General features: G+C 42.4%; 1 protein-coding gene across 1 annotated transcript; it reads right to left on the bottom strand.

Moving 5' to 3' along the window:
* Positions 1-1,440: 1,440 nt before the first annotated feature.
* On the bottom strand, positions 1,441-15,620 carry LOC118838760 (chymotrypsin-like elastase family member 2A). Its single transcript, XM_036746119.1, has 8 exons — positions 15,553-15,620; positions 14,317-14,405; positions 11,567-11,664; positions 9,241-9,366; positions 7,085-7,221; positions 4,645-4,790; positions 3,155-3,307; positions 1,441-1,496 (listed from the first exon to the last, which is right to left on the bottom strand). The coding sequence occupies exons 1-8, from the start codon at positions 15,590-15,592 to the stop codon at positions 1,479-1,481; spliced, it is 807 nt and encodes a 268-aa protein (XP_036602014.1). The 5' UTR covers positions 15,593-15,620; the 3' UTR covers positions 1,441-1,478.
* Between the last annotated feature and the right edge of the window lie 6,451 nt (positions 15,621-22,071).

The following is a 22,071-nucleotide window of genomic DNA, read 5'->3' as shown; positions in this document are numbered from 1 at the left end:
ATGGGGTCACAAAGAGTCAGACACAATTGAAAAATGACTGATCTACCTGTGTGCAGAAAACATCAGTTCTTTTTCTGGAGGTGGATAGCATTTTTCACATGAGTCCTTTGGGATTGTCTTGGTTCATTGCATTGTTGAGAAAAGCTAAATCATTTACAGTTCTTCATTGTACAGTATTGCTGTTAGCGTGTGCAATGTCCTCCTGGTTTTGATTGCTTCACTTTGTATCAGTTCGTGTAAGTCTTTCCAGGTTTTTCTGAAATCATCCTGCTTGTCATTTCTTAGAGCACAATAGTATTCCGTTACAATCATATACCACAGCTTGTTCAGCCATTCATGGGCATCCCCTTGAGTTCCAATTCTTCGCCACCACAAAAAGAACTGCTATAAATATTTTTGTACAAATAGGTTATTTCCCCCTTTTAAAAAATTCTCTTTGATATATAAATAGCAGTGGTATTGTTGGATAAAAGGGTATGTACAGGTTGATTGCCCTTTGGGAATAGTTCCAAATTGCTCTCCAGATTCGTTAGATCAGTTCACAACTCCACCAACAGCTCATTAGCATTCCAGTTTTCCCACATCTTCTCCCACATTTATTATTTTCTGTTTTTGTCATATTAGCCAATCTGACAGGTGTAAGGTGGTACCTTGGAGTAATTTTAATTTGCATTTTCCTCATCAATAGTTATTTAGAGCATTTTTTTTCAAGTGACTATAGATAATTTTGACGTCTTGGTCTTAAAACTGCCTGTTCATATACTTGATCATTTATCAATTGGGGAATGGCTCTTATTTCTATAAATTTGACTAAGTTCTCTATATATTTGAGAAATCAGGCATTTATCAGAGATACTTCTTATAAAAAAGTTTCCCCCAGTTTCCTGCTTTCCCTCTAATTTTGGTTGAGTTGGTTTTTTTATACAATGACTTTGAAATTGAATATAATCAAAATTTTCCATTTTCTATTTTATAATGCTCTCTGTATCTTGTTTGGTCTTAGATTCTTCCCTTATCCATATGTTGTGGTTTCATGATGTATTGTGGTGGAACTGTCTCAAAGAATTCAGAGTCAGACCACCTCTAATTGAAGTATAGGCATTTATTATTAGGATCACAAAGTTAGTAAGTATCTGAGGTCAGATTTAGCTCAGGTCTTCCTGACTCTAGGTCATGTGCTCCATCCCCTGTGCTATTGGCTGCCTAATGTATTGTTTCTTAAAAAGCTTCATGTGACAAAGGTATTGGTTTGTCCTCCAGAATGTTGGAATCAGCCTGCAAGAGAAATGTGTCAGAAACCATGGGTGCCATCTCAGTGCTGCCTGTGACCAAAGGACCCACTTTCCTCCAGGATCCCTGGAGGGGAAGGCTGTGATGTTTGGCCAAGAACCCACTCCAACTACATCAGTTAGTTTTTGTTTATATCTCTTTTATTTCCTTTTCCCTTTACAATGGACACATTTCCCAGGATGCTCTGGTTAGTTTTCTGCAATCACCTGTGGAAGATACAAGAGAGGAGTTCAGGAAGGAAGGAGCTTTTCTGGCTCTCTGTCCTACAAACTTGTCTATCAATATCAGAAGGCCCAAGCGGGCAGCCAGCTGCACTTGGAGGATTTCTAGTATTTTCATAGGATGGGGAAGTAGACAAGAAATGTTTCCAGCTTTCATTTACTCATGGAAAATTCTCTTGGTCCAATGGTCCCCTGCAATCTCTAGTCAAGATCATTCTTTTTCTTTTTAAAAAATTTTATCTAATTTCATTTTAAAAAATTATGTCACAGTCATTTTCAAACACTTCTCTTTTAGATCCCTTTCTTGTGAGACATTGTTGTAACAAAGATTTAAAAAGCAGTTCTGCAGTAGTAATCAACACATCAACTATGTTTGCCAGAATATGCAGTTGTCCATACCTAGTCTCCCACCTCTGCAAAGAATAGAGGGATGGGCATTTTCTCAACTCTTCTCTGGGAGAAGCTTGGCCTTTGTAATGTTATTTCCTTCACTGAAAGCATCCTAAATGTTTAGGTCTGCCTCCCTTATCTTAATTCTTCAATGATTTGATTTTCTCCATCAAAAATTCTCTTGATGTTCAAAAGGTTATATGTATTCATGTGTTCAGAGGGTATTGCAGATGATGACAATCAGGGCTTTTGTGCCACTGAATGGAGAGTCCTGAGCCCACGGTAACAGTCTGCATCACAAATTCCATTCTTTTCTCCTCTATCAAGCGATAATCTTTGTCATAACATTTTATGATGCCAGGTTACTTCTGGTTCTAATAGTTTATGTTTTCACATTTTTTATTATGAAGCCCCTTTTAGCTCTGACATTCACTGTCCTAAGAGCCCTCCCAGCTCTAACATTCTGTGTTTTAAGGACAGGACCCTCCTAGTCCTGACCTTCTGTATTCCAAGGCTCTCCCAGCTTTGATATTCTGTATTCTAAGAGCCCTCCCAGCCCTGACATTCTGTGTTCTAAGGCCCTCTGTGCTCTGACAATCTATGTTCTAATGGCCCTCCCAGTTCTGACATTCTGTGTTCTAAGGCCCCTCCTAGCTCTGGCATTCTGTGTTCTAAGGGCCCTCCCAGCTCTGACATTCTGTGTTCTAATGCCCCTCCCAGCTCTGGCATTCTGTGTTCTAAGAGCCCTCCCAGCTCTGACAGTCTATGTTCTAATGGCCCTCCCAGCTCTGACATTCTGTATTCTAAGGCCCTCTGTGCTCTGACAGTCTATGTTCTAATGGCCACCCCAATTCTGACATCTCCATCTCTGACTTTACGTTTTCTAAGGCCTTTCCTAGCTCTGATCTTCTGTGCTCTAAGGCCCTCCCATCTCCGACATTCTCTTTTCTAGCGGTGCCTTTCAGCCTTCACATTCCATGTTCTATGGTTCTTCTTAATCCCCAAATGTTCCACTTCTAGGTCCCTCTGAGTTCTCCCAATCTATGTTCTAAGATCTCTTCTAGCTCTAATATCCTTTGGTTCTTTTGTATGACTCATTTCCTTCACTTCCGTCAGGACTAAACTACTTCACCAGAAGGCAGAGTGGCTGCTCTTAAGACCTCACATGCCCATCTTTCCACGCATGTGTTCGTACTGTGGCCAAGGAAGCAGAGCAGGGCTCTGGCCTTGGGAAACAGGTGGAAACCTCTTACCTTTTCGATCCAGTCGTTGTAGTTGGAGACCCGGGTGAAGACAGTGGGTTTCCGAATGTAGTTGCAGCCAAGCGTTGAGCCAAAACTCACAATGCCATGCACTTCCCAGTGACCATCATCTGCTTGGCAGTTCAGTGGGCCACCAGAATCTCCCTGAGGGGAACCCAGGGTTCAATGAGATTGGATTAAGGGTCTTTGGGGGGATGTCTTAAACAGACATAAATTGACTTTTCCAATAAGTTCATTGCTTGTCTATACAACACAAATCTTTATTTAAAGTATTTGGTTGTAATACACACCATTTTGGCTCTGGAAAGGGAAAAGCCAATAAAAGAGGTGGCTCCAGCATGGTAAGGCTCTAATGTGAGGCTGGAGTGGGTGTTCTGTCCTTCAGACAGCATTATGAAAGGGTTCCTGATCATCACCATGGGCAGAATGACTAGGACTGGGCTTTGAGGGATGTGAAAGAGTCCCTGGCCCTCTAATATCTCCCTCAGCAGCAGGCCTGACATTATGTCTAAGTTTGACCATTTCTTTGGAAATATGGTTGAAATGTCAGAATTTCTGGGAAATTCCTTCTCAACCCATTCTCAGCTATTAACACCAAAAAATGTAGGGTTTAGGACCATAGTCTGAGAGGTGGACGTTAAAGGGCTTCTCCTCCAATCCTTTTATTTTATAATTAAATAACTGGAGACTTGGAGTAGATAACTGACTTAACATCACAGGGTAAAAACTATGATAATGGCAATGATGATTGTATTTGCCAGTACTTGTGAAATGCTTTACTCACATTATCTCATTGGAGCCTACCAATTGAAGTCATTGAAGCCAACCTTTGTGAGGTGGACCCTACAGGCATTCTTTGTCCTCATTTTAGAGATGAGGAATCTCAACGAGATGAAATGTTTGTTGTTCTTATTCAGTCTTGTCTGACTCTTTGGGACCCCATTTGGGGTTTTCTTGGCAAAGATATTGGAGGAATTTACCATTTCCTTCTCCAGCTCATGAGACAAACAGGGTTAAGTGAACTGCTCAGGGTCATGCAGCTGGTAAGTGGTTGAGGCCAGATTTGAACTCATGAAGATGAGCCTCCCTGAGTCCAAACCCAGTGCTCTATCCCCTGTGCCATCTAGCTGCAAGATTAAATTGTTGTGCTGTAAGTTGCATGGATTCAAATCTTTCCAGCAATCTTTGTGTCATTGTCTCTCTTGCTCATAGGGTCAAAATTATAATGTTAGGTAAGACCTCAGAGACTGTACGGTCAAGTTTCCTCCTTTTTCCAATAGGTAACAAACCCAGGGAGGTTGTTTAAGGTCATAGAGACAAGAAGATACAGGGAGGCTTTGGGGCCAGGTTCTAATTCCCTGGCCAACCAGCTTCTCATCTATCTGGAATGAAGCAAGTGTGGCCCTGACTGTGTGACTCATTTCTAGTCAGGGAATGGGGTGTGTATGGGGAAGGGAGATCTGCCCATTTTCCACACTTACGTTGCATCCGGAGACCACCCCATCACCACCAGCACACACCATGGTGTTTTTCACAGAGCTTCCCCACCAGTTGGAGCGGGAGCAGGTGGCATAATCTACCACTGGCAAGAGAGCCTGCTGCAAGATATCTGATGCAACACCATTGGCTGGAAGGAGATCAGAGACAGAAAGAGTTCATGGGGAGGAGGTCTCATGAGAAACATGGGCCTTTGGAAATTACAGAAGCAGCTAATGATACTACGAGGAGGAGAAAGGAATTGTGGGAAGGAGAGGGACCTGCCCAAAGCCACCCTTCCAGTAAGTGGGAGGAGCTGGGACTCAAACCCAGATCTTCTGAAAGACCAAGGCTCTTTGGATTCCCAGGACCAGGAAAGCATCCTTCAAATGTCTCCAGCATAGCTTCCTCAAAGGTGACAAAATGCCAAGTGTAATACTAGTAGCCTGCATTTCTGTGGCACCATTTTGAGAAGGTCTTTCCTCTTGGCCCCATGAGGGAGAGGGTGTATATATTCTTATCTCTATTTTACAGATGGGGAAATTGAGCCTCAGAGAGAAGTGCCTCCTTTCGTGTTACAGCTAGTATATGGCAAAGCAGGGATATAAATCCAAATTATGTTTCTCAAATTTATAGGATCCTATATTTAGGGCTAGAAATAAACTTAGAATCCATTCCTCTCATTTTACAGATTAGAAAACTCAGGCCTGTGTGTGTTGGTCAAAGTCATACAGGTAGTGAGCATCAAGAGGTGATGACACAGAAACATACAGAAGTATGGGCTTCTGACTCTAAGTTATGGGGAAGGTGCCCGTCTGCCTGGATAGAGGAAGAGTCCTCTCCAGAAACTCCCAGAGGACTGATGAAATTAGGAAGTCTGGTAAAAAACAAATAAACAAGGAAAACAAAAACCCCAAAAAGAAAACCTCTGACTTCAAAGACCGTGTTCTTTCCACTGTCCTGCTCTGCCTTGTCAATCTTGGAGATCTCTTCCAGTTTTCAGTCCCATGAGGGAAGCTTTACCAGTGTTGTTGCCCTGTTTGGCTCTGTGATAAATGAGGAAATAGAGGTTCAAAGACCATAGGGCCATAGGATTTAGAGTTGGAAGAGATAGTCGGTTGTGGAGTCCAATCCCCTCATATTACAGGTGAGGAAACTGAGGCACAGATTGAGAGTATGACTTGTCTAGGACGCATAGCTATTAAATAGCACAGTTGGGATGTGAACCCCTATATTCTGACTACTAGAGTATGCTCTTTCTCCTTTTACCACGAAATTGGTGTGTATTTGTTGCATTGTCATCTTAGTTAACAGCTAAGTATCTTAACATTAGGTTTCAATTTCACCTTTTAATGGCACCATTCATATAATTAGTATGGGATTTGTATCTCTTTCCAAGACCCCAGAGACACTTATTCAAGGGGAACCCAGGAGATATGATTTCAACTGGGGAGTTATGGACATGTAATGGAAGAGACCTGAATTGGGACTGAATCCAGAGGACCTGGGTTCAAATTCTGACTGTTATCTACAATTTAATGACCTTGGGTCAGTGATTCCACTTTCCCTGGCTTGTTTCCTCATCTGGAAAATGGTGGAGTTAGAATTGATGGCCTTTGAGGTGACTTCAGCCAAGAGTGTGCTGGAGTCAGCTCCTACTGGCTTCAGAGTGCCAATTGTTAAATTTCCAGTATGAGCATTTATATCATGGAAAGAAGCACATGTTATCTATAAATTAGGGTTAGATTTGTTTATTGTCTAGACTTAAGAAAGCACTGGAGAAAATGTAAATACTACAGCTTAAATTTAAAAGTGTGTTCTTCCTCCCACCCCCAGAGAGCCAGTTTTTAAGCATTTACCAGCCCATCAATGCTTCCTGTTTCAGATCCTGTAGAATCTTCCTTCTACAATTGTTCCTTCCCTAGTGACACTGACCTGCATTCCTGACCCCAGAATTGCATATCAGAAGAAGACCAGGGATGCCCAGAGTCAGGGGGAAAAAGGTTGATGGACCCTGAGAAGCTTTGCAGGGTTCCAGGGGCCCTGAGACCAAAGTTAGGAGATCAGTGACTGCTCTGGATTCCAATCTATGGCCATGTGGTTTAGCAGGATGGACCCTAGGTTTGTTCTCAGAAAATCTGGGCTCAAATCCCACCGCTCCTACATAGTAACTTAGTCACTTCCTCCTCTCTGGCCCTTTATAATGAGGGGAATCACCATTACACTCTCCAAACCCCTTTCAGCTCTAAATCTTGGGGTGACTTTCTCCACTTTATTTTAGCATTCTCTGCTCCCTGTCACCTTTCTCCAATCGGCCTGGAGATAGAAGTGGGGAGAGAGCCTCCTAGGTCTTTGGCCTCCTTCAAATGATTGAGTGAGGACTGGCTCCTTTCCTTTTAGGACCATGATCCTGCTGTCCCTTCCCACATCTGGTCTCCCACTTACTTTTCAGCAGTCCCCAGCCTGTGACATAGCAGGCATAGTTGTTGGGCAGGATAGTACCAGCAGCAGGCAGGCAGCCCAGCTGAATCTTGTCACTCAGAGAGACAGAGCTTTCCAGTTTGACCAGGGCGATGTCGTTCCTGAGTGTTGGAGACAGAAAAGAGAAAGTCTGAAGAGAGTGGGCTTCTGGCCAGCTTTGTTCCCCAATTTAACCTGAGTTCACTCCAACAAAATGGAGCCAGCCCAGAGTATTGTGCTCTCCACTCCATTTATCCTGGATGGATTGATGAAGCCGTACCTCATTCAAACTCTTGTACACACACACACACACACACACACACACACACACACATCCACACAGAGGATGGTCAAAGCAGGAATGAAGTGCAACCTGCATTGTTGCAGGAAATACCTGTATCCATGAACTCACAGATCCATTGGAAAGTGGGGCTTGGAGTAATGGTGATCTCTAAGCACTTAGAGGGAATGTTTGTAACATAATTGGAAACTATCAGATCAGTAGGTCTCCATGACTCTTGTCCCTTCCTTCTCAATTCTACTGTTAGGCCAAATGGACATGGCTATAGCACTGGTTTCCTCGGGTCCCTACCTGCTCAGAGACCTTTGGTGGCAGACTCCTTATCAGAGAATTAGAAACCACGAGAGCTCAAAAGGACTTTGGAAGTCATTCACAGGTGTCAAATTCCCATGCCTCATGTGGACAAGCAAAATTCCCTGGTGCATCTTAAACCAGATTAAAATGCAATCAAGAAACACATTGAAAAATAATTGGGAATTGGGAAAAAATAAAAGTACAGTGTAACATAGATCCTGTTAATTTGTGATTTTCTAAGTCAACACGACACTGGTAGGCATCAATTTCTACTTAAATTTGACACCACTGAAAATTTCCAAGGCATGAGAAGTTCAACACAACAGGAGGCAGTGTGTCAGAGAGGAGGAAAGCCTGCGTGGACATAGAATACTCTGACCTAAGGGTCAAAGGACCTGAATTCTAATCCTGGCTCTGTCATTTACTACTTGTGTGTACAAATCACTAAAATGTCTCTATGCCTCAGTTTCCTCATATGTATAATGAGAGAGTTGTAGTAGATGGCCTCCATGGTCTCTCTGGCTTTCTCCTGGTTAGAATACTATGATTTTAAGGGACAGGGTTTTATTCCATTTGGGGACAGTTGTCAGGGTGAGGAAGCATTTTCTAACATTGAGTCTAAATGGGATTGTCTACAACTCCATCCACACTCTCTCCTTCTGACCCCTGCTTTAAGACTCTCTGGCTTCTTTTCAGACTCAGCACATCTTACTTTCTGCAGGCAGCCTTTCCCAGTCCCCTCAGCTGCTAGTGCCTTCACTGCTGAGATTATTTTCCATTGCATCTGTATAGATCTTATATACATCTAGGTATTTGCATGTTTGTCTTCCCTATTAGAATGTGAGCTCTGTGAGAGCAGGGACTGTCTTTGCCTTTCTTTGTATCTGTAGAACTTGGCAAAATTCTTGGCACATAGTAGGAGTTTAATAAATGTTTGTTGACTGACTTCCATGAGACAGAACTTCAGATAGATAAAGCATTTATCAAATGCTTCAGATACTGGAGACAGTGGTCACATCTCCCCAAAGTTTTCTCTAAGCTGATATTACCAGTCTGATAAGTGATCCTTGCAACATGTTAAGCGAATAGGATATTACTTATTAGATCTGTCCTACAGGGGTGTTTGCCCACATGATGTTTGAACTGGTTGGCTGCTGAGGTTTCTCTCAGCCCTGAGATTCTGTGATTTTCCTTCCTAAACAGTCTCCTTCCTATCTGGTTACTCTCATCTGGACATGCTGCAGTTTGTCAATGTCCTTCCTAAAATGTGGCTGTAGATGTGACCTGTGATCTGTGGTCTGTCTAGTGGGACTATCACTGCTCTTATCGTAGACATTTTCATGCATTCCTTTCCATAAATTCTGAGTAACTAAGTATATTGTCATCAGAGTTCATCTGTTCCATCCCTAGGAGATTAAGGCACTGGGCAGAGGGCATCTTCTTCCCAAGAGAAGATTGGCTGTTTCTTCCTTAGCCTTACTGCCTTCCATAAGAACCCCTTACCTCTTCCCAATTCAACCCAAAGAACAAAATGCCCATAAGGTACCCATTGGCAAGCTGTTCATTCCAACCCTCATGGACCACCAACTTCGAAACGCTGACAGTAAGACTTCCTTCCTCACTAGAAGACAGACTGTGTTTCCCAAGTTGCACTCGGTAGGTCCTAGAAAAGCTGCAGAAGAGAGAAAAGAGAGGGCGAAAAGGTCAGCTCTTCAGGGAGTGATGGTCATCGGGACCATAGACAAGCATTGCGGTTTTATGTCTGAGACCAATCTTTGACCCTCACAGGTTCCCAAGAGCCCTGAACAATTTGAATGAGGACTATTTGGTGGACTCTTGCCCTGTGTTTTCTTCAATGATTCTGGGGAAGATTTAAAAGACTTGTGATTTCATGGGTATGGTGCATCCTCTGCTGATCCAAGAATTCCCAATGCTTCCATATCCTGGAACAGTGGTTCTTAAACCTTGTTACATGATAGAATCCTTCAGATTAAAAAAAAAAACACTCTGGCCAAACCATATCCTCTAAAATTATTATTTTTTAATGTTTACTAAGAAAAAACCTATTTAAATGGGTGATGCAGTAGACAGAGCTGGGCCTGGAGTCGGGAAGACCTGAATTCAAATCTGACCTTAGACACTAGCTGTGTGACCCTGGACAAGTCACATAATCCTGTTTGCCTCAGTTTTCTCACCTGTGAAATGAGCTAGAGAAAAAAATGGCCAACCACTCTCATATCTTCACCAAGAAAACCCCACATAGGGTTATGAAGACTCAGACATGACTGCAGTAGCTGAACAACAACAAGAAACAACATGAAGTTCATTAAAGAAACAAATTAAGCTTTGGGTGTTTCATGGTTCCTTGTCACATGGTTTGAGAAACATTGCCCTAGGAGATATTTTGGTGAGTGAGTGTCCCCAGCCTAAAAAGACTTGCCTCAGACTGAGGTCATGGTGTATTGGAAAGAGTGACTGATCTGGAGTTTGGGATCTGGGTTTGAATTCTGGCTTTGACACTTACTAGCTGTGGGACCTTGGCCAAACCACTTCTGTCCTTGTAGCCTCTGTTTCCAAATGTGTAAAACAAGGCAGATGGACTAGACCTGGGGGTTCTTGACCTGGGGACCATGAATTTGTTTTGTAAAAGATTTTGATAATTGTATTTCAGTATGTTTGAAATCTTATGTATTTTATTTGGTCCCTTTAAAAACATGATTCTGAGGAGTTCATGAGCTTCATGGTAGATGATCTCTAAAGTCCCTCCTATTGTATGGTCAATGAACCTATGCTCTGGTGCTGAGCCTTGGCTGGCCTTCAGATTATGGACAACCTGTTCATTCCTGGCCCTGAACTTGAAGTTTCTAGAATTTGAGAGGACTGGCCCAAGCAGGTCTGCTGTCATGGCCTTTGAGAACACACAGCCATGTCTATATCAAGGTGAGGCATTGGAAGAGAACTTTAGTGGAGGAATCAGAGAGACAGAGAAAGAGGGAGAAAAAGAGAGACGGAGAGAGAGAAAAAAGAGAGGGGGGCGGGAAAGAAAGAGAAAAGAGAAAGAGAGAGAGGGAGGGAAGATAGAGAGACAGAATGTGAGAGAGTGAAAGATGGAGAGAAAGAGAGGAGAAGGAGGGTTGGAAAGAGGAGAGACAGAGAGAGAGAGAAAAGGAGGGAAGAAGAGAGAGAATATGAGAGAGAGAGAGAGAGAGGAAAAGAGAGAGAGAAAGAGAGAGGAGAACACAATATTTTCCCTTTCCTGACAAGAGTAATACTATCTAATAACATGCCTCCATTTCAGTGTAAATGGGCAGTCCAATCTAACTGTTTTCTGCCTTTCTTTACTCCTGGTTATGGAGGAAGCCCAACTCAAAGACAGAGTCAACCTTATCTCAGACCACCGAGGCCAATGAAAGATTAACATTAGGATGTCTCTATCTCTTCTTCTGAAACACAAACTGTCCCCCAAGCCCAGTGGCTAATTGTTGGGAAATCCAGCATGAAAATGTATTTTTTGCGTGTTATAAATATTGGTGAGGGAATGGCTTGTATTCAGAAGCCTACTTGCCCTACAGAGATGCCCTTCTCAATGTGCCAACTGGTATTTCCTTCTGTCTTGGCTTGGAACTATGAATGAAACACAGCCTTTTTACTGACTTGTACCCTAAGTTGCAAACAGTAAGTTGTTCCCCGTCCCCCCCACAAAAGAATTTAATTCACTCTAGGCAAGTGACTTATTTGCAAGGTTCCTTTAAAGAGTTTAAGTTAAACAGACATACTGATGATCAGTTTGATCATTCAGGCCCCAAGTGCCAGAAATAAGTGTTTACCAATGGTGGGAGACATAGATTGGATAGGAATCCTGGAAGACTTACTTGATGCAGTGAGCAGCTGTCATTACCCAGTTCTCAGCTATCAGGGTTCCCCCACAGGTGTGTCCCCATCTACCACTGGAACTGTATTGAAGAGAGACCTGAGTGGAAAACACAGACTATAAAGGTGCTGGGAAATCTAGGTGTATGCCAGTCAGTCAGCCAATAAAACATTTTTAAGCACCTACTATGTGCCAGGCATTGTGCTAAGCGCTGGGGTACCAAAAAGGGCAAAAGACAGTCTTTGCCTTCAAGAAGCTTGCCATCTAATAGGGGAGACAGCATACAAATAATGTATAAACTAGCTCTACACAGGATAAATAGGACATAATTGACAGAGGGAAGCTAATAGTATTAGGAGGGGTTGGGAAAGGTTTCTAGTAGAAGATGCCATTTCAGCAGAGAAGCCTGTAGGCAGAGATGAGGAGGGAGACCATTCCAGGCATGAGAGACAGCCAGAGCAATTGTCTGGAGCCAAGAGATGGAGGGTCTTGTTGGAACAATCAGGAGGCCAGTGCCAGTGGATCAGAGCATATATTGGGGAGTAAGGTGTTAGAAGACAAGAAAGGCAGGAGGGTGCTAGGTCAGGAAGGGCTTTGAATGCCAAGGAGAGGCTTTTCTATTTGGTCCAGGAGGTGATAGGGAACGACTAGACTTTACTGAGTAGGGGACAGAGGAGGGGAGTGTGACATGGTCAGACCTGCACATTAAGAAGATCACTTTGGCTGCTGAATGGAGGATGGACTGGAGTGTTGGAGAGACTTGAAACAGGCAGACCCCCCAGGAGGTGATTTAACTAGTCCAGGTGTGAGGAGGTGAGGGCCCTGCCCCAGAGCAGTGGCATCTGCTTTCCCCCTTCTCTTCTCCTGAATAGAATTCCCTTCCCTCTGAGAGTTGGGGCTGCCTCATCCCTCAGCCATTTGAGTGACTTGGTTTTGTCATTAATCAGTCACTCAATTTAATAAGCACTAATCCAATGCCAAGATCCTTAATATCTTCCTTCTGTGCAACAGCTCAGTCCTACTTTCCCTTCCTCCTTTGCTGCCAGTTCTGCTGGTGATGTCCCCACTCCTTCCTCTTCACTGGAATTCTCACCTTTGTTCCATACTTGCTCTGCCTTTCATAAGAGCTCCTCAGGGCATGACCTCATTCAGGCAGAGCAAACTTCTTAGGGCACCTAATTGGAATGTCTTTGATTGGTTCCAGAAGATGTCTAGCCCTTGATCATACCTAGTTAGCTGTTAAGACTGTAGTTGTTGTTTCTCCTTCATTCTCAAAGAAGACCATTGGATCAGCAGGTGATGCCATGACATTCAAGTGAGTTGGATTTAAATGAGGGAGGGCTGTGCACACTCACCAGCTTCAGTTTCTCCCCCAGAGCCATCTGGGTCTAGTGGCAAGCTATAGATCAGGACAACTGGAGACTGTCCAGCTTAGGAAGGATATTAATGAAGTGGATGATCATCCAGGATAGGGAAGAGCCTACAGCTTGGGAATCAGCTGAAGGAATCTGGACTTTTAGAAGAGAAAACTTTTTCACTTGATAAATGTATCAGGATTTCGTATCCTGACAATTACTTTAAATGGGGTGATTTGATTGATTTATTCATTGAGGCCAATCTGGGTGATAACAGATTGTTTATAGATTGCAGGCAAGGCTATAAACCAGGTCTAGAAGATTCAACATAGGTTCCAAGGAAGGAAAATATAGAGAACCTGTAAGAACCATAGCTTATAGCTTATAACCAGGATTCAGGAGCAAAGAATATAAGGAAACTGATAATCAAGCTAAGGAGAGGTTGGTCAAAGCCAGGCACAGAGATCCTTTGATAGACTTCCTGCTTTAACAGTATCTGGTGGCTAACTTTCTAGATTTGATTGGCCTGGAGGAAGACTTTGACTGTTGATGTGAAACACCTGGAAGACTGGGCCTTCCAGAATTCCATATGAAAGACTCCTTGAAATCAGTGATCTGTCTGATGGGGCTTTGGAGTCCTGTCATCCAGAGATTTCTGTAATCATCATGGGGTTTATAGCCTGGCACTATGACTGGAAGCTTTGGGAAAGGTTGGGAGGGAAGGGGCAACATTGTTTGGTGGAGATGGGGACAAAGTTGGGGATGACAGATTTCAGACATTTGTTCAGATCCAAATACTTTTCCTACATTTTTAAAGGTGGTAGGGGGTGGCAGAGGGCATGGGCCCGACTGGTCCAAAGGTGGAGACAGGAAGAGCTGCTCCATAGCATAACAAGGGAATGGGGAAGGGCTAATGGGTTCCCCAATCACCTCTTCGTGCCCCCCACCGAAGTGATCGAGGGTGAAGTAGGACTCAGAAACTTCCCATCCTACTCTTGTGTCTTTGCTTAAACAAAGGCGTGTCTAGGTAATGGCCATGAGCTCTTTGGGAGCTTTGGGAAAATGGGAGAACACCTGGAGAATAAGGAATGATAAAACATTATTGTACCTTATGTTTAAGACAGCAGCCATTTCCTTCTCCCTGTGCATCCTGCTTCCTGCCCCAACCAATTAAATCAATAAAGCAATTACTGTATAGCAAAGCCTTACTTAAATGTGGTTTAAATTATCACATAATAATTGCCTATAAGAGTGCTTTTATAACATTAGTAATATGTGCACTTATAAAAAGGTACTTAGAAGTCACCTTTTGCCAAGATGTGGAGTACCCTAGGTGACAACCCATCCTGCCTAATCCTAATTCCAGGTAGGGCTGGGGAGGGGGGGAATTACTGACCTGCCAGGGCCAACTGTTGGGCTGCACATCTTCACCTCCAACAACCCTCATTACATTGGGCTGGTAGGTGGGGACCCCACAGCCTAGAGCTAAAACACAAAGGGAGAGTTAAAAAGACCAGATGAGATATCATCAAACCAAGCCACCCCATTGGCCCACATAGCCACATCATCTAGCCCTGGCCGTGACCCCACACCTGTGATGATAGAATACACAGCCAAGGAGGGATAATGGGAGGTGGTCTTAACCATCTCTCTGATTTGATACCCAGTGATTCCTTGGAACTCCTCTCTAGTTCTTTATGCCCCACAAGACTGATAACCATGGAGGGGAAAATGACCAAGAAGCGGTGACCCATGTGATAAGGAATGTGGGAGACTAGAACCCAGAAGAAAGTGACTGAATGACAATAATTCACATTTCTATAACACACTAAAAAGCATCAAGTACTTTGCTCATCTTGCCCTTTGACATAGGTAGTGTACTATTATGACCCCCATTTTACAGAAGGTGACACTAAGGCACAGAGAGGGAGGGAAGTGATGTGTTCAGGTTCACACAGCTAGCAAATACTTACCTGGGATTTGAGCTGGGTTACTCCTGATTATAAATCTCACCTAAGGCAACATGGTATAATGGAAAGATACTAGATTTGGAGTCAGAGAATTAGGTTTGAATTCTGGCTCTGTTGGTTCTGACCAGTTTGACCTGGGGTTAAGTCACTCCCTCTCTGGAACTCAGGTCCCTTGTCTATAAGGGAGGGCATGGCATGAATGAGGCAGTCTGGTATATATGTTCTCAAAGGGTGGTCTCTGAGACTCTTTCAGGAGGTCAATGAGTTCAGAATTATTTTCGCAATAATATTGATAATAATATTTCTAATGTGGTAAATATCGATAGGCAGAACTCACATAAGCTCTTTGGGAGGGGGTGAAGTCCTCAATAATTTTTAGTAGTATAAAGGGATCTTGAGACTGCTGGGTTGGTGGTTAAAGAGCTACCCTTGAATCTGGATGACCTTGATTCAAATCCCATCTTAGATACTTTCTGTGTGATCCTGGGTAAGTCACTTAACATTTTTTTGTGCCTCAGTTTCCTCATCTGTAAAATGAGGAGCAATGGCCTGTTAAATTTTTTTCCTACTCCACATCAGTTGATTTTCCTTTCTGCTATACCACACTTAACCTCTCACTCCCTGCTTCACATATTCCCCCACACCCCAGGCATAAGTTTTACCTCCAGCCACCAGCGCTGAGACCAACAGGAGTTTGATCATGGTGCCTCCTTAGATTTCCTTTAAGACTGAGGAGAGGCCGAAAAGAAGGTCCTACTTAAATTGGTGCTCTTATCACCAGCCCAAGATATATACAGAACACAAGTGGGGTTTTTCTCAGGATTTGATAGAAAAAAGTTGTTTGTCCATTTTTTTCCTTCCCAATATCTGCTACCCACTTTCTTGGAAATATTTAAGCAAAATATTAGAATTGGACCTTCAAGTTCAGATGCCACCTGCTTTGTGAGACATGATGGTGTTTGAGGTGAAAACAAGATGACTTTACATCTCTGGAAATGCATATTAACTCGACAGAAAAAGAGGATTAATGAATTGGGCATACATTAAAAAAACCCTATAAAAAACAGATTAACAAGCTTATGAGAATCACAAAGGAAATTTGAAAATTAGAGTAGAAATAAAGCTACAGAAAAAGATTAATGAAGGAAGGTTTTTTTTTTAAAAAGACTAACATAATTGATAAGCCATTACTTAATTTGATGGGGAGATAGATGATGGAAAGAAGGAGAAGGAAGAAGGGGTGGAGGAGGAAGAGAAGGAAGAGTAGGATCCAAACTAAAAATGAACAAGGTAAATTCACAATGAATCGTTGAATTCTTCAGGGGAGGTACTAGCAAAAAAGATGAAAGCTATGGATCCATCTTTTAGTAAATATGGAGAATAGGGAAAATTCCCAGGGACCTTTACTTACCCTATGCTGTTTCTATGTAATGGCCATGAAACTGTTGTCTATGCTCAACGTGCAATGAACTTGTCTCTCTCCTTGAAGAGAAGCTGAAGAAACTTGAGGAATGCTTTCCCATACTCCAAGTTATTAAGGGTATGGGTCTTAAGGGGTGTTAAGAGGACTAGAACCTCTGGTGTGAAGGCTTGCTTTTCACCTTTTCAAGGCTGCTCATCCACTTTTGCTGTCCACCATTACCCAGCTCTCCCTTGTGCAGCACTTACACCTGGGTAAAACGTCTCAGCAAGTGGGCTAAACCAAGTTGAGGGTGATTGATAGTCCTCAAACTTCTAGGTGAATAAGGTGGGGTGGGTGGGTGGAGTGTGCCCTAAGCATGGAAGACACTTCCCCTGGCAGAATTGGCATTCCAATGGCCATGAAGGTGGCTGGAGCAGGTGCTCTGGAGCCCTTAGAGCTTGGTCAGACATTGAAGACTCCAAGGTCATCCACTGCATTCCAGGCCATAGCCAGTTGTTCTGACTTTTGTCTTGCCACTGAACTTCAGCGTCTCTGGAAGAGAGAATGAGGGTGATGATTATGCAACTCTGTCTCACTTAAATTGATTCATGCACATGTTAAAACACCACCCTCTTTTAAAAAGGACAAACAACAACAACAGGGGAGGTGTATTGTTCTTTTAAAAAAAAGAAGGAAATTAAAGGATAAATAGGATCTGAGGAAGCAGAGGTGAATCCTGTGTCAGAAGATGGAAAAACATGACTTAGAGGAAGAGGGAAAGGATTGCTGAATGCCTGTAGGTAAGAAAGTAACATGAATCCCTTCTATAAGGGTGGGGAGTTGGGCTCTCCTTAGAGGAAGGAGGTGGGCTCACTGAGGAGAAAGCACCTGTGTGTCCTCTTAGGGGTGATGCAGTAATTCCATAGGGGCTATTGAGGGAAAGATCAGCCAGTAGGGATCCAAGCAAGAGAAGAATAGTGATGACTCCCTGCTCATGAGCATTGAGGCAGCTGTTTGTCTGCCTGTTGTTGAAAACAACAGTAAAGAAGTCTGCTTGTTTCCTGGGCATGTATCCAAGATGAGACAGAGAATCTTTTAATATCTGTCAAGATAGAAGACTGTCCAATTCCAGCGATTCCTTTGGACAGAAACTGTATTTGTAGAATGAACCTAGAAAGCATCATCACTGTTTATAAAATCTTGTATGAGAAACTGACAACCACAGGTGATTTTATCTTCCTCACCACCATTAGACTAGAGTTTCTTAACCTTTTTTTGTGTGTGTATGTGTGTCAGGGGCCTCCTCTACAGTCTTGTGAAGCCTGTGGATCTCTTCTTGGAATAAAACTTTTAAATGCACAAAGCAAAATACAAAGGTTTACAAAGGAAACCAATTATATTGAAATAATATATAAATATTTTTTAAAAAAGTTCATGGCCCCCACCAGGAAGGCCCACAGCAGTTTTTCCTTCTCAATGGACACCAAGTAAAGAAAAGGGACCAAGTTGTGCCAAAGGGAGCCTTTTGTATGCATTCTCACATCAGGCCCAGCAGCCAATCCAAAGTCTATTTTATTATGTTTAAAATTTTTTTTTTAATTAAAACTTAAATACATAATAAGAAAAGAAAAAGAAACACATTATAAACATATATTAAAACTTAAATATAAAATAAGGAAAGTAAAAAATAACATGTAATGTGAACAGCAGAACATAAGAGAGGATTCAAAGTGTATAGCAATAAATCTCCATTTCAAAAAAACCTATGTAATAAATACTACATGTTGTGTTGAGAGCAGTCCATATTTTCTTCCTTGTAGATTTTCTTTTGTCCTCTCCTGTATACTTTTTACTTTATTCTTTTTCCCCCTTCTTCCTCCGCCCAGGGCTACAATCAAGTATGGTTATATTTATATGTATATATAGATATATGCATACATGTATGCATATATACACATATATACATATATAAACATATGTTTTCCCTAACAGATTCTACTCCTAATCTTTGTTTTTATGCTTGTTCATATCTCTTATTTCCTATCCCTGCTGACCCCTCTACTTTACTTCTACTCCGTACTTTGCCCTCCTATTATTTAACCTATCCCCCCTTCAAGGATCCCTCCCTTATCCTCCCATTCCCATTAATTGAAACACCCTTCTATATCCCCCTTTAATCTATTCTCTCACCCTCTTCTCTAAAGATCCCTCCCTTATCCTCTTCTCCTTCTATAAGGAATAAGATCTTCCCTGCCCATCAATAGGCCTCATGTGGAGCCCATTAAGGGAAGCTTGCTTGCTTGTAGGAAGGCTTACACACTTTTGGTTAATTTCTAATTAGGCGCTAAGTTGGGAGGGTTGTGATGCCTTCTGGCTCTGAGCTTATTAGCTGAAAGGGTATATACTCTGAGAGGTGAGCTTTTTGCTTTGGGGGCTTGCTTACAAGAAGGATCTTGTGATTCCCTGGTTGAGACTCTGAGTGGTGGTCTGTTCAGAACTCCCTGACTGCTCAGAGGTAAAGGCTCTCTTGATCTAGTGGTGAATGTGAAGTATATATAGCAGTATTTTTTTTTTGATTCAGGCAGTAGAGCCTTGTCAGTTGGTCTTTATTTCACTTCACTGTATTTCCTTTGTTTGTATTTTATGTAATTAAAAAAGATTGTTGACCCCCGAAACAGCTGTCTTTCCTAGTAAAGCAGATAAAAGAACCTGCCCTAGCAGCCATACTGGGTATGCCAGTGTGGTTGTCATTATATCCTTCCTATCCCCTTAGTAGTTTATTTCCTTCTAAATTTAGAAGACTTTTATATTTTTTTTTAGAATACTACATATAGTATTGTTCTCTCTTGAATCCATTCCTGATGAAAGTAGGCTTCCAGAACTTAACAACCTTCTTCCCCATCTAATTTCTCTGTATCAGTTCTTCCTCTTACACTTCATTTGTATAAGATAATTACTCTTTTTAGCTGTTCCTGAATGGTTTCACTTTTTGAAGTCTTATCATGCTCAGGTGTGCTCCACTCTTTCTTATGAACTACTCAATTACTAATGACAATCTTAGACATATGTGGTGAGTTTTCCATACATAAAAGGTAAATCATCTGTCCTTATTGTGTTCCTTGGTCTTTGCTTTGTACCTTACGTTTTTCTTGGCTCTTGTACATCACATCTTTTATTAAGTTCAGGTTTTTTTTAACAAAGTTCTGAAAGTCTAACAATTCATTAAATATCCATTTTTTTCATTCAGAATTATGCTTAGCTTTGCTGGGTATGATATTTTTGGACAGAAGCCCAGTTCTTTTGCTTTTCAATATATAGTGTTACAAGAGCTGCAGTCTTTTAGTGTTTCCACTGCTAGGTATTGTGTGATTCTAATTGTGGTACCACCATATGTACATTTTTTTGTTTTTGTTGTTGCTCATAATATTTTAGCCTTGAGCTGGAGGTTTTGGAGTTTTACTATAATATTCCTGTGGGTTTTCCTGGTAGGATCTCTTTCAGGTGGTGATTGGTAGATTTTTTCTATTTCTATTTTTCCCTCTTGTTCTGATGCTTCAGAACAATTTTCTTTAATTATTTCTTGTGTTATTGTATCAAGATTCTTTTTTTCATCATAGCTTTCAGGTAGTCCAATTATTATGTTTTCTCTTCTTGATCTGTTCTTCTGATTAGTTGTTTTTCTTATCAGATGTTTCACATTCTCTCCTTTTTTCATTCTTTATATTTTGTTCAATTATTTCTTGATCTCTTATAATTTCTCTGGCTTCCTCTTGTCCAATTCTGACGTTAAGATTCTGGAGCTCCTTTTCTAATTAGTTGAATTTCTTTTTATATTTTTTTCTTTTTTCGTTTTCCCTCAATCTCTCTGATTTTTAAAGTCTTTTAGAAGTTCTTCTACGAATTCTTTTTGGGCAGGTGACCATTTGACATTACTCTTTGGGTAGAAGAAGGTTTCCTTGCTACTCTGTCCTTCTCTGAAGATGAACCCTGGTCTTCCCTATTGCCATAGTAACTTTCTATGGTTGGATTCTTTCTCCTTTGCCTGTGCATTTTTTTTTGTAATAGCTTAATTTTTTTTTGTAATCACCTCTAGTCTTGGGGTATGGGGGATGGTGCCCCTGACCTCAGATCTTTCTTCTGTTCTCCTCTCTGACCTTGAACCCAAACCAAGACCTCCAGCCTTCTGTATATATGCCCAGTGTCCCAGTGTCTCTGCCCTGCTGCTTCTGCACTCACTGGGCATATATGCTGGTTCCTTCTTTCCCCCTCCACATCTCTGCAGCACAGCTTGGTCAGGCATTCCTTGTCAGCATAGGACTTTGATCTTCCCTGACTCAGATGCCCAACTCCTCTCACTGTCCTGTAGCTGTGGCCAAGGCAGCTTTCCAACCCAGCTAACCCCAGAGCTTGCTGCTTGTTGAGTGGTCCCTAGCCTGCAGGTGTTTACTCTTCACAGGAGTCATACCTTATTTCAGAATCAGATCTTCTCAAATTGTCCCAGGAGGACCCCTGTTCTGCCCCTTCTCTTATTGATTTTTGCTGTTCCATGTTTGCCCTGAGACATTGTTTTATCTCTTTTGCAGAAGAAAATCTTGAGAGCTTGGAATTTTCTGACCTACTCTACCATCTTCCCAGAATCCTCTCCCATGTTCTTGAGTCATATATGCTCATGTTCTGACATGAAGAGCAGAGCCCTCCATGAAATACCATCACATGCTTCCAGAAATAATTTCACCAGTTTCTTCTTTTGGCAAAAGGTGGAGTATGCTCTAAGGACAGGGCTCCCACTGGCCATTTTTCTGTGATACTTGTGTTTGGTGAATATGACCAGAGGGTTTAAATTGAAAAGAGGAAGAGGAGGAAAACCTTCCCTACATAACTACCAAGCTGAATACCATAAATGGGAGATATGATGCAAGAAGAGTACTAGGCATTTACAGGAGAAGAAAAGCCAAGAAAGAAACCAGTCCTGGGAGGTGGAGACAAGATGGTAGAGTAAAGGCAAGGACTCACCTGAGTTCCCCCCACCCCCAAGCCCTCAAATACCTTTAAAAGTGACTCTAAACAAATTCTAGGGCAGCAGAACCCACAAAAAACAGAGTGAAACAAATTTTAAGCCCAAGATAACTTGGAAGGTTGGCAGGAAAGGTCTGTTGCACCAGGGTGAGAGAGGAGCATAATCCAATGCAGCACAGACCAGGCCCCAGCAAACTAGGAGCAGGCCTTGGGGCCACTGAATCAGTGGCAGCAGTGGTGGTTTCCAGACCTCTCAGCCTACAGATGCTAAGACAACTTAGAAGGTCAGCCGGCAAGGTCTGCAGCATCTGAGTGGGAGTGGAGCCCAGCTCAGCACAGGCTATGCCAGCATAGCCCTGGCCCCAGCAAACCAGGAGCAGGCCTTGTGAGTGACTGAATCAGCAGTGGCAGTGGCTGCTTTCAGAGCTCACAGCCCATAGACAATATGGTGGTTGAACAACTGGTCAGAAGATTTCAGGGGTCTTTTTGCTAGCACCAAGGCAGGACTATGTTGCTTTGTCCATACTTGGATCTGAATGGCAGTTGTGGGTGACAGTCCCAGGGTAAGGAAGAGCACTAGCACAGCAAATTTTGTGCCCACAGTACAGGACCCTCCTCACAGTTCCAGGGCAGAAAAGAATGCTTGTAGTTACTCACAGGCCAGGAAAAAAGCAGACACCTTTCCTTATATTATACCACCTTGGAAGAAGAGAAAACTTACAGGTCCCTAGAAGTATCTCTGAAAACAGCTGCACAAAACCTC

Source organism: Trichosurus vulpecula, chromosome 2, assembly GCF_011100635.1.
Source record: "Trichosurus vulpecula isolate mTriVul1 chromosome 2, mTriVul1.pri, whole genome shotgun sequence".
Taxonomy (NCBI): Eukaryota; Metazoa; Chordata; class Mammalia; order Diprotodontia; family Phalangeridae; genus Trichosurus; species Trichosurus vulpecula.
This window is presented reverse-complemented; position numbering and strand designations above follow the sequence as displayed.

What these genes read in the sequence shown, in the direction of transcription:
- LOC118838760 (XM_036746119.1), bottom strand. Translation starts at nt 15,592, where the DNA reads ATGATCAAACTCCTGTTGGTCTCAGCGCTGGTGGCTGGAG. An exon ending in ACAGCTGCTCACTGCATCAA is followed by an intron (nt 9,367 to 11,566) that starts GTAAGTCTTCCA and finishes TCTCTTCTGCAG; the next exon opens with CTTTTCTAGGACCTACCGAG. An exon ending in AGGCTGGGGACTGCTGAAAA is followed by an intron (nt 4,791 to 7,084) that starts GTAAGTGGGAGA and finishes ATCTCCTTCCAG; the next exon opens with CCAATGGTGTTGCATCAGAT.